The sequence below is a fragment of the Nycticebus coucang genome, chromosome 3, assembly GCF_027406575.1.
Source record: "Nycticebus coucang isolate mNycCou1 chromosome 3, mNycCou1.pri, whole genome shotgun sequence".
Classification (NCBI taxonomy): Eukaryota; Metazoa; Chordata; class Mammalia; order Primates; family Lorisidae; genus Nycticebus; species Nycticebus coucang.
The window spans coordinates 9017540-9030493 of NC_069782.1; the positions used below are offsets into that span (position 1 = coordinate 9017540).

Below are 12954 nucleotides of genomic sequence, written 5' to 3' on the forward strand. Positions count from 1 at the left end.
AGATAAACAATAAAATTTAAATTAAAAATTACTTATAATGAAGTAGAGGGAATAAGATGGATAGGAGGACTAGAAGCAATATTTCTTTGAATATATGTTGTTTTTAAATTTTTCATGGGAACCCTGGAAATATGTTATATAATTATAAAACAAAAATTAATCCCTAAAAATGCAAAGTAAAATTAAATGGATATATCTTCTGTTAATTGAGTGTTTTCACTACGCAACATCGATATTCTGGTTTGAGATTATTGTGAGTGTAATGTAGGATGAATCAAGTGAATAATCATGTGAGATACTCTGTTTGTATCATCTTCATTCAAAGTCTTGAGAAATGGGATTCTCAGCCTGGGAGAAAGGAGACAGTAGATGTAAGATAGAAGAGATTGTCAAGACTTGATAGACTTGAATTGAATTGAAAGTATATCAGTACAAAATCATGATAAATTTTACCTTCAAAATTATTTTTGAAAAATTATTTTTGGAGTATAACATATTTCTAAATATTTATAGGTAAAAAAGGAAGTCTCAAAAGAAATTGCAAAATACATAGAACTAAATGAAAAGAAAATAAAACATATCAATATGTGAAGTACACCTAAAGTATTAGTGAGAAGAACTTACAGTGCTTACGTTAGAAAAAAGGAAAGGTCGGGCGGCGCCTGTGGCTCAGTCGGTAAGGCGCCGGCCCCACATACTGAGGGTGGTGGGTTCAAACCCGGCCCCGGCTGAACTGCAACCAAAAATAGCTGGGCATGGTGGCGGGCTCCTGTCATCCCAGCTACTCGGGAGGCTGAGGCAAGAGAATTGCTTAAGCCTAGGAGTTGGAAGCTGCTGTGAGCTGTGTGATGCCATGGCACTCTACCCGAAGGGCATAAAGTGACACTCTGTCTCTACAAAAAAAAAAAAAAAAGAAAAAAGGAAAGGTCAAAAATTTAAGTGCCTTCTTTAAGAAACTAAGAAAAGTGAAATAAACCATAAAAAATAGAAGAAAGGAAATAAGAAAGAGCAGAAGTTAGTGAAATTGAAAACAGAAAAACAGAGAAAAATGGATGAAACAAAATGCCAGTTTTTTGAAAAAAACATAATAAAAATAAGTTAATGAAAATTAGTTAATAATAAATTACTTAAAAATAACAAACATTGATAAAACTCTAGGAAGACTTGACAGAGAAGACACAAATCACCAATATCAGGATGATGAAATAAGGGATATCACTGTGGTCCTTTCCACCATGAAACATGAAAGTATAATAAGAGATTACTTCAGCAAATTTATCCTTATTTGACAGTTTAAAGAGAGAGAACAATTTCTCAGAAAACTTAAATTACCAAAGTACAACCAACATTAACTAGAACCTGGATAGTCCTATAATCACTTAAAAAATTGAATTTGTAATAAGTCTCCTGAAACAGAAACCTCCAGGCCCATATGTTTTTACTGGAGAATTCTACCAAATTATTTAAAGAATTAACAGAAGTTCTACACCATGTCTTCCAGAAAATAGAAGAGGAGAGAACTCTTCCAAATTCTTTTTATGAGGTGAGTATTGCTCTGATACCACCTTCAGACAAAGACAGCACAACAGAAGAAAACTAAAGACATCTCCCTCGTGAAATTAGATGTAAAAATCCTCAATTAAAATATCAGCTAATTGAATCCAGCAATATATAAAAAGAATTATAGGCTTGGCACCCGTAGCTCAGTGGGTAAGCCTGTGTGAGGGCTGCATCAGGGCTGGTGGGTTTGAACCTGGCCTAGGCCTGTTAAACAAAAGAAAACAGCCAGGCATTGTGGCAGACGCCTATAGTCACAGCTACTAGGGAGGCTGAGGCAACAGAATTGCTTGAGCCCAAGTGTTTGAGGTTGCTGTGAGCTGTGATGCCATGGCACTGTACCAAGGGCGACATAGTGAGACTGTGTCTTAAAAAAAAATTATAAAAATACTAGAGGAAAATGCAGGGAAAACCCTTGAAGAAATTGGTCTGGGTGAGTATTTCATGAGGAGAACCCCCCGGGCAATTGAAGCAGCTTCAAAAATACACTACTGGGACTTGATCAAACTAAAAAGCTTCTGCACAGCTAAGAACACAGTAAGCAGAGCAAGCAGACAGCCCTCAGAATGGGAGAAGATATTTGCAGGGTATATCTCTGACAAAGGTTTAATAACCAGAATCCACAGAGAACTCAAACGCATCAGCAAGAAAAAAACAAGGGATCCCATCGCAGGCTGGGCAAGGGATTTGAAGAGAAACTTCTCTGAAGAAGACAGGTGCAAGGCCTTCAGACATATGAAAAAATGCTCATCATCTTTAATCATCAGAGAAATGCAAATCAAAACTACTTTGAGATATCATCTAACTCCAATGAGACTAGCCTATATCACAAAATCTCAAGACCAGAGATGTTGGCGTGGATGCGGAGAAAAGGGAACACTTCTGCACTGCTGGTGGGAATGCAAATTAATACATTCCTTTTGGAAAGATATATGGAGAACACTCAGAGATCTAAAAATAGATCTGCCATTCAATCCTGTAATCCCTCTGCTGGGCATATACCCAGAAGACCAAAAATCACAACATAACAAAGATATTTGTACCAGAATGTTTATTGCAGCCCAATTCGTAATAGCTAAGTCATGGAAAAAGCCCAAGTGCCCATCAATCCACGAATGGATTAATAAATTGTGGTATATGTATACCATGGAATACTATGCAGCCTTAAAGAAAGATGGAGACTTTACCTCTTTCATGTTTACATGGATGGAGCTGGAACATATTCTTCTTAGTAAAGTATCCCAAGAATGGAAGAAAAAGTACCCAATGTACACAGCCCTACTATGAAACTAATTTGAGACTCTCACATGAAAGCTATAACCCAGCTACAACTTAACAATAGGGGGAAGTGGGAAGGGGGGCGTGGGTAGAGGGAGGGGGATCGGTGGGATCATACCTGTGGTGCATCTTACAAGGGTATCTGCGAAACTTGGTAAATGTAGAATGTAAATGTTTTGGCACAGTAACTGAGATAACGCCAGAAAGGCTATGTTAACCACTGTGATAAAAATGTGTCAAATGGTTTATGAAGCGAGTGTATGATGCCCCATGATCATATCAATGTATACAGTTATGATTTAATAAAAAAATAAAAATAAAAATAAAAAAATTATAAACCAAAAAGGACCAAATAGGATTTAATCCAGGTAGGGAAGACTGGTTCAACATTTGTGAATCAATCAATGTAATGTATCAACAAGTTGAAGAAGAAAAATCATAGGATGATCTCAATTGATGCAGAAAAGCATTTGACAAAATTCAATGCCCATGTATGATGCAAACTCTTAGCAAACTAGAAATAGAAGAGGATTTCCTTAAATTGATAATGATCATCTATGGAAAACCTACAATTAATGTCACACTAGATGAATACTTTCCCTCTAAGATCAAGAACAAAGCAAGGACATTTGCTCTCACCACTCTTTTTCAACATAGTACTGGGATGTTCTAGGCACTATAATAAGGCAAAAATAAGAAAGAAAAGGCATGTAAAATGCAAAGGAAGAAATAAAACTCTTCCTGTTTAGAGAGGACATGATTGTCTGAATAGAAAATCTTAAGGAAACAAAACCAAAAAATGTTATAGAACCAGTAGATGAAAAGGTTGTGGGATACAAAATCAACATACAAAAGTTAGTTGAATTTCTACATGCTAACAGTGAACATATGCAAACTGAAATTAAGATATAATGCCATTTACAGACACTCCTCCAAGTTAAAATACTTAGTTATAAATGTAATAAAACATATACAGTATTTGTTACATGTTGAAAATTATAAAATACTAAAAAAATTATAAAATACTGAAAAAAAATACTTGGATTAGCCAACCTCCAAACTGTAAGCAATTATAAAGATGTTTAGTTATAAATGTAATAAAACATATACAGTATTTGCTACATGTTGACAATTATAAAATACTGAAAAAAAAAGACTCAAAGAAGACCCAAATGTACATGGATTAGAAAATTCAACATTATAATGATGCCTCTAATTACTCTATAGGTTTAATGTAATTCCTGTCATAATCCCAGCAAGAATTTTTGTAGATAGAGATAACAAGCTTATTCTAAAATTGATATGGAAAGGCACTGGCCCTAGAATCTTGAAAAGGAAGAATAAAATGGATTAAGTCCTATGTATAGCTATAGTAATCAAGAGAGCATGGTATTAGTGGAGAGATGGACACTTGGATCATAACTGAGAATCCAGAAATAGACCCACATAAATATGGCCAGCTGATTTTTCACAAAGGTGCCAATAGTCTTTTCAACAAATGGTGTTGGAGTAACTGGACATTCAGACTGACTGTCTACAGAAATTCACTCTAAAAGAATTACAGACTTAAATATAAAATATAAAACTATAAAATATTTAGAAAATAGAGGAGAAAAATCTTTGAGATCTAGAGCTGGCCAAAAGCATGATCTCTAAAAGGAAAACATTGATAAATCAGGCTTCATCAAAACTGAGAATGTTTAGGCTTGGTGCCTGTAGCTCAGTGGCTAGGGTGCCAGCCATGTACACTGGAGCTGGCTGGTTCGAATCCAACCTGGGCTCGCCAAACAACAATGACAACTACAACCAAAAAATAGCCGGGTGTTGTGGTGGTAACCTGTAGTCCTAGCTACTTGGGAGGCTGGGGCAAGAGAATCACGTAAACCAAGAGTTGGAGGTTGCTGTGAGCTGTGATACCACAGCACTCTACCCAGGGTGACATAGTGAGACTCTGTCTCAAAAAAAAAACCTCCCCCCCCCAAAAAAAAAAAACCTGAGAACATTTACTTGGCAAAAGACCCTGTGAAGGGGATGAAAAGGCAAGAAACAGATTGGAGGGACTGATATTTGTAGCATATAAAGAAGTGTCAAAACTCACCAGTTTAAAACCAAACAGTCCAGTTAGAAAATGGGCAGATGATCAGGCATTTCTAAGAAAACACATGAAAAGATGTTCATTCAACATAATTAGCCTTTAGGAAAATGTAATTTAAACATGCAATGAAATACTGAAATGACTAAAATTAAAAAATAGTGATAACACCAAATGCCGGTGAGAGTGTGGAGAAATTGGAACACTAATATATTACTTGTAGGAATACAGCATGGTAGTGCTAAATGTAGTAAGTTTGTTTGTCCACAAAAATATTTGTACAAGAATATTCAAAGTAGCCTTTTTCATAATAGCTGAAATTTAGAAACAAGCCAAGTATCCATATGCAGGAGAATGGATAAACAAATTGTGATGTATTCATATAATGGAATACTTCTTACGTGTAGGAAGGGAGGGGGGGAAGAGAGAGACTACCAATATACACAAAACATGAATGGCTCTCACAAACATGTTGCAACAGGAACCAGACATAAACGTATAATGCATAGTTTATGGTTTCATTCACATGCAGAACAGGCAAAATTCATTGACAGTGATAGAGATAGAAAAGTGTTCACAGTGGGCAGGCGTATAATGTCAATAGGAAAAGAGTTTGAGGGAACTTTCTGGAATGAAGGAAATGTGGTGAGATAGACATACACCTGGTAAAAGATAACTGAGCTCTGCAGTTAAAGTTTGTACATTTTACTGTAGGTTAATTATACGTCAATTTAATGCCAGAAAGAAATTATCCTCAGTTCATAGAAAAAAATATATACCAACCAGTCTTATTCTATAGTCTTTATTTGTATCTTTTTTCAAACAAGCAGTAAAAAACCTGATTATGATATTTGTGAGAAATGGCAAATGTGAACAGGTTATGATAATTGATGACACTGGGAGTTGTTATGAAGCTTATCCAGTTGATATGACTATTACTTTAAAGAGTTCTTATCATTTAGAGTTTGCTTTTGTCTGAATACTTGTTCCCACTCTAAACTTCATGTGTTAAAATCCTAACTAACCCACCCCCCTCCCCAGGTGGTAGTGTTAGGAGGTGGGGTTTTGAGAGCACAGTCCTCATGAGTAGGATTAGTGCCTTTATCATAGAGGCCCGAGAAAGCTACTTGGCCCCTTTCCACCATAAAAGGTTATAATGAAAAGATGACTGTCTAGGAGGCAGGTCCTTACTAGACATCAGATCTGCCAACACCTTGATCTTGGATTTGCTGACCTCCAAACTGTAAGCAAGAAATTTCTGTTATTTATAAGCCACCAAATTGATGGCATTTTGTTATAACAACCTAAATGGAAGACAGAGGTACATGTTAAAATAAATAATCATTCTAGAATTTACTTCACAGTAAAACAGATGAGATGTAAATGGTAGGGGTACAAATGAAACAAGATTAGCTATGAGTTGATTATTGTTTAGGCTATATAATTGATTATTGTACTTTTTACTCCATGATAAAAAGTTAAAAATTTAAAATATGAATAAAAGACAAAAGGATCTTTATTATTTGTTACCAGTGAAAGAAAGTAATTGACCTGTGAGACAATATGCTTTAAGGATGTTCAAGGAGTGGTGGAGAAAGGTAATGCCCTAAGTCAGCAGTTCTCAACCTGGTGGGTCATGACCCACAGGAACTGTATTAAAGGGTTGCAGCATTAGGAGGGTTGAGAACCACTGCCGTAAGCAAAATCACTGTCATCTACATAAGATGTCTTCAGCAAGGAATGAAGATTCCCAAGGGTAGAAAAGCACCCTATACTCAGTAGACACTCAAATGCATAGATAACTTATATGTGAATTACTTAAAATGTGTTAATGGTGATGTTTGCACATATAGATACTTTGTTGCTCCAGAAATTGTCTATCCAGTGAGATTAATTTTTTTTTTCCAACTCTCCCATTCTCTTGTTTTGTTTTGTTTTTTAAATCAGGACCTGATACTATTTTATGATGAAGATCCAAAGCCACTTTTGCCAGCAATACCTCCTTACGTTATCCCTTCAACTACGTTGTTGTCAGAAGAGGGACCAGCAGTTTGTAACCTCTTGGATGCAGGTAAATTGGGTAAGGAAGTTTGTTCAAAGAAATAGGAATAAGAAACCCTGAGGAGGAATTGTTTATCTGATTTTGTTTTGTGCAATATAGCAGCAGTTGGCTTTTATTTAACTTTGGTAACAGGGGACAGGACTAGCATGGATAAATTCAACCCACAACATGGTCCTATAATCTTATTTTGCCATTTGTTTCAGTGTTTTCTTTTTTTATATTTTCTTTTTTATTATTTTGTTTCAAAAATTAACTATAAGCCTTAAATCTTTTATAAATGGTTAAAAAAGCAGAAAATTAAGTTAGTTTCTTTTCTTATTTTATAACTTTTATTTGATAAGGAATTTAAATTATGCCATCTTTCACAAGAAAACATTAAGTGAAAATGCGAAAAGGCAGGATGCATAGTATCCTACAAATTGGTTATCATCTCTTGAACAATTAAGATTAGAGAAGGGCATAGTATTAATATAAAATCATACAAAACTGCCCTCCAGTAAATTACACTATTTAATTCTCGCTGGGCTCTGCTGCTACTCGAGATTCTTTAGGATCTGATTGATTCACTCCATCCCATCTTTATTCTCCATGAACTCTTAATTTTCAGTGCAACCTTCCTTTTCATTTTCTCAACTAGTCAGGTGGAAAGTCTTCTGTCAAGATAAGAAACATTCTCAATAGTATCTGTAATCCCCTCATCAATCTTTGCTTCACTATACATCCACGCATCCTTTCCTTTATCAGAGAAGTGACACCATATGTTTTGAGTTCCATCTTCTCCCTCTTCTTGGATCATGTACCTCAAATTTTCCCCCTTATATTGGTCTACAGTATCTAAACTATAAATGCAACAGTTTTTTAGTATAGATTTATTTTATAAGTTCACATGTGTAGAATTTTCTTATAAAGCCAGTTGTATGAGAATGATGAGGATATTTTAATGAATACCAAAGCAAGAAAATAGGGGCTATGGCATTATTCATGTGAATAATTAGTTACAAATAGCTGTAATCTTTGGACAGCTTGTATTGTATTCATAAACAAATTCAGAAGCTTGAAAGAAGAGCAGTAAGGAAAAATTATTTTTATTCTAACATCCCTTAACATTTTTCTCTCCTCACATCTTTTTTAATAGATTTTCTTTTCTAGAGAACATTTAGGTTCACAGCAAAATCAAGCAGAAAAATAGAGTTCCCATATACCCTCTACCCCACATGTATATGGCCTCTCCTGCTATCACTGTTCCATACCAGAGTGCATACTTGTTAGACTCAATGAGCCTATATTGACACATCATAATCACCCCAAGTCCGTAGTTTGCAATAGGGTTCACTCTTGCTATTGCATATTCTGTGGGTTTGGACATATGTATGATGACGTGTCCACTGTCAGAGTACGTATTACACAAAGTAGCGTATTGACCCCCAAATTCTCTGTGCTTTATTCATTTCTCCCTCTCCCCAACGCCTGGCAACCACTGGTCTTTTTACTGTCTCCATAGTTTTGCCTTTTCCAAAATGTCATATCGTTGGAATCTCACAGTATGTGTGATTTTTAGACTGGCTTTTTTCACTTAGTAATCTGCATTTAAGGTTCTTCCATGTCTTTTCATGGCTTGGTAGTTCTTTTCCTTTTAGTGCTGAATAGGGTGTACCGCAGTTTGTTTACCCATTCACCTACTGAAGGACATTTTGCCTGCTTCCAAGTTTTGGGAATTATATATGAATAAAGCTGCTACATGTATAAACATCTGTGGCAGGTTTTCATGTGGTCATAAGTTTTCCCTCCAAACATTTTAAGAGAAATTGAGTATAAACGAACATCAGAGTCAACTGTAAAGAGGAAAAAAGTCACAAAACATATACCCTGAGGGGTGATCCCTCTGTTTTAGTTGGCTAGGACCCATCTTAATCAGAAGGGCCTTTTCTATTTTTAAGTCTTACATTTCTGCAATATTTCTTGGACAGTAATCTCAGAGATATATTGCTAAAATGCAGATCTTAGCATTTTACTTTCCAGCTTAAAAACTTTCAACAGTTTTTCCCCTGGCAACAGGATAAGTCTTAATTTTTAAAATAGTATCATATAAGAATTTTCATAGCCTGATACCAGCTAGACTCTGGGCATCATCACCCCAAACTGCCAATACTCAACGACATTCTGTGACATTCTATTTACTTGTGTAGTTCCTTTTTTTTAGAGTGTCTTTGTTCCAGTTATTTTGGCTGTGTAACATATTGCCGCGGACCGCCAGTCGAATGAGTCTCAGTCCGAGGGCTTTCAGGGTGAGAACGGCTCAGGTTGATTGAAAGGGCGACGCAGGAAAATGACAAACTGCCACACACCAAGGATGATGAAGAAAGCAGTTGTACTTTACTGATTTTTAGGCATGGTATTTATACATTTTTGACAATGTCTTACAAACTACAAAAGATATTTTTATGACTTGCTGATGCTTACAAAGTTCTTATCGAGTTTTGTAGATGGGAGTAGTCAACTGTCTTTTCTTAGACAATGTTTCTGCCCGTAAGGGGGAACAAAGGACTGCTGCTTATCAGCAGTTACTCTTTTACTTCTCTTTATCTATGTTTAAACCTTCTTTCTTTGTAAAACTGCTTTGTTCACATTTTGTATTTTTATATTTTTATATTTGATTATGATTTTTATGTTGTTAGTGAATTGATAGTGAATTATGTATATGTTTTAAGTGTATAGTGACAAAATTATAGAGAAAGCAATTTCATAGAAAACTTATTTCAAAGAAACAGTTTCAAAGGGACATAAGGTAGAGATAAGAGACCGGAGGGAGCGGGTATCTGGTAGGAACATCTTAACTTATCATCCCTGCATTCTCTTGATACATTGTTTCAATTAACTGACCTTTATGGTGGGAACGTGTTCCCTTGGAGACATTTAGTCTCCATTGTATAGATGAAGTCATGGATTAGTAAGTCATTATGTTTATTCTTAGTTTCTGAGGACATTCAAGCAACAATTAACCATTCAACTCAACAAACAAGTTTCAAACAGGTTTCAGGGTAAAGGTTATTCAGGCCTTTATGCCGCACCTCATGAATTCTTACGTTCACTAAAAGGCATGCTAGGCAACTTATGCGCTGCTGTTGCAGGCCAGGGGGACCGGGGGCAACGCTCCGGGGAGCACTCACCGCCTTACCACAGTTTTTACAACGCGGACAGAGCCATCCCGCCACGGCTTGATGCCGGGGGTGCGGCAACATATTGCCCTAAAACTTCGTGGCATGAAGTAATCATTTACTCTGCTCTTGGATTGTCTGGGTCAGGAATGAGAACAGGACACTGTGGGGATGGCTTGTCTCTGTTCCATGATGCATATCTGGGCCTTAGCTGGGAACATAAAGGCAGGGCAATTGATGCTGACTACCGGTTGAGGGCTTCAGTTCCTCTCCACATGAGCCTCTTCATGTGGTCTTTTCTTGTGAATAGTTTGGGCTTCTTCACAGCATGACGGTTAAATACCAAGGGTGAGCATTTTCTGAAAGAATGAACCAGGCAGAGGCTGAACAATCTCAGAAGTCTTCTGTGATAGTTCTACCTCCTTCTGTTCATCAAGGCAGTCACAAAGTCCTGCCCAAGGTGAAGGGGGTGGAGACATAGACTCCCCACACACAACCTTTCCATGTCAATGTCATGTTGAAAGAATTACCATAGTGGATGGATGGATGTTGGTAAAGTCATCTTTGGAAAATATAATCTGCCACAATCTTCTATCAAATTATAAATGCTTAACAAAATCCTATTTAAACGTTAGACCCAAGGAAAATGTCACTGCCAAACTGTAATAGTTTCTCCTTTCACTATGTTCCCGTAAGACTTTGGCAAAAACCCCAAATTTATAATTTTATATCATAATTATTTTATAAATGTTATTTTAAAATTGTATAAATAATAAGTTAATATACTCTTATTTTAAAAATTCAAACAGTAGAGATAAAACTAAACTCTCTGTTGACTGTCCCTTAACCCTAACACAGTCCCCTCCCCAGAGTTACTATTAACAGTTTAGTAGATACCCCCAGATGCTGCATTTACATGTACCTTTAGAATTATATAGAATTGGTCTTTGTTATAGAATATTATTCTGTCTTTTTTTGAGACTTTTGTAAAATTTAAGAATATCACTTGGCTGTCCTTCAATGTGTGTCAGGATGTAGAGATTTACCATATTATTTTATTAGATTCCTACAGTGCCCTGGTATTATAGTTTATTCCCAGGCTGATCAACAGTTTGATGTTTTATATTTTTCATTATTACAAATAATGTTTCAGTGAAAATCCTTGTACACATATGTGAGTGTTTCTCGGGGTGTATTCCTACAAATGGAATCCCTAGTCATAATGTATGTGCATTTTCATTTTAATTAATACTGCAAAATAGCCCCTTAAAATATCAATACCGATTTACACTCTGGCTTGCAGTGTATGAGAGCATATATTCACTCACACCAACCAACGCTTGGTGTTTCAAATCTTATATTTTTATCACGTGAGTAAAAGTTGTATTACATAGTAGTGTAATTTGCATATAGTCTATTTCCTCTTCTATGGATTGCATATTTTTATAATTAATATAGTTTTTCTTTTGAATTGTTCAGTTGATTTTGTATTATATTATATTATATATATTATATATGTTATTGATTCTTTGTGTTGCAAATATCATCTTTCAGGCTGAATTACCTTTCAACTTTATTAATGGTGTCTTTATAGAAGTTTTATATTTCGTATAGTCACATTTATTCCTCTTTTTCTTCATGGCTTTTGTTTTTTGTGTTTTTAAGGTGGCTTTCCGTTTACCAAACTCACAGTATGTATTCAATTCTATTTTAAGTATCTGAGTTCTTTAATAACATCTGGATTTAAAGTATTCATGAATGGTATCAGATAAGGCCAATGGGCAGCCACTTGTGTCAACAACATTTATTGACTAGTCCATTTTTCTCTACTGTTTTAAAATGACTTTATTTATTTTTTTTTTTTGATGCAGTCTTACTTTGTTGCCCTTAATAAAGTGTTGTGGTGTCATAGCTCACAGCAACCTCAAACTCTTGGGCTTAATAGATCCTCCTGCCTCAGCCTTCTGAGTAGCTGGGACTACAGGTGCCTGCCACAATGCCTGACTAGTTTTTCTATTTTTTGTAGAGACAGGGTCTTGCTCTTGTTCAGGCTGGTCTCACACTTGTGAGCTCAGGCGATCCACCTATTTTGGCCTCCCAGAGTGCTAGGATTATAGGTGTGAGCCACTGTGCCTAGCTTCTTGTAATGATTTTTTTACTTGTACTAAATAATACCTGTTTAAGAATTATTGTTTTCCATTGACTCACTTTTCTTTCCTTGGTCTATTTAATTTTTTGTGGTGATTATTATACTATATCACAGTATTATACATTATCTAATATCAATGTATTCTATTTTATTTAACTGATATTATATTAATGATCACATAGGTTTTTTCCATATTTTTGCTGTTATAAACAACGGTAAAATGACATCATTTCCTCCCTTTCTAATGAAGTAATCTTTTATTTATATTTTTTTATGATTTGACCACAGATTCTAAAATACATTCTGAGTTTCTTTTGGTAAATTCTGTCCAGTTCACTAACTTATCCTGTCAACAGATGGTTCTAATTTCCATGTTATGATTTTGGCAACTTCAGCCCAAGACAAAAATAAAGTAGGAAAGTTATTCTGGTACAGCATTCTCAGTTCTTCTTCTCTTCTCCCTTGACTTTGCCCTCTGTCAGCACACCGTGACCTACTGTTTACATAGGAGAACAGACTTCCACAAACCCTCACAACCTCTTGATATTCACCTCACTGAGCCCACCCCTTTCCTTCACCTGCAGAGGGACTGCTTCCTTGAAATTTGTTCTCATCATACCCTGCTTTTCTTTATAGTTTTACTACACATGTTTATATTTTA

The 12954-nt window shown here is 35.7% G+C and overlaps 1 protein-coding gene across 1 annotated transcript in view; it reads left to right on the top strand.

Moving 5' to 3' along the window:
• Window positions 1-12954, top strand: part of ENTHD1 (ENTH domain containing 1) — an 88168-nt gene that overhangs the window by 36225 nt on the left and 38989 nt on the right. Inside the window, exon 4 of the mRNA XM_053584941.1 lies at window positions 6875-6998. Coding sequence (XP_053440916.1) covers window positions 6875-6998 — 124 coding nt within the window. The remainder of the gene's footprint in view (window positions 1-6874; window positions 6999-12954) is intronic.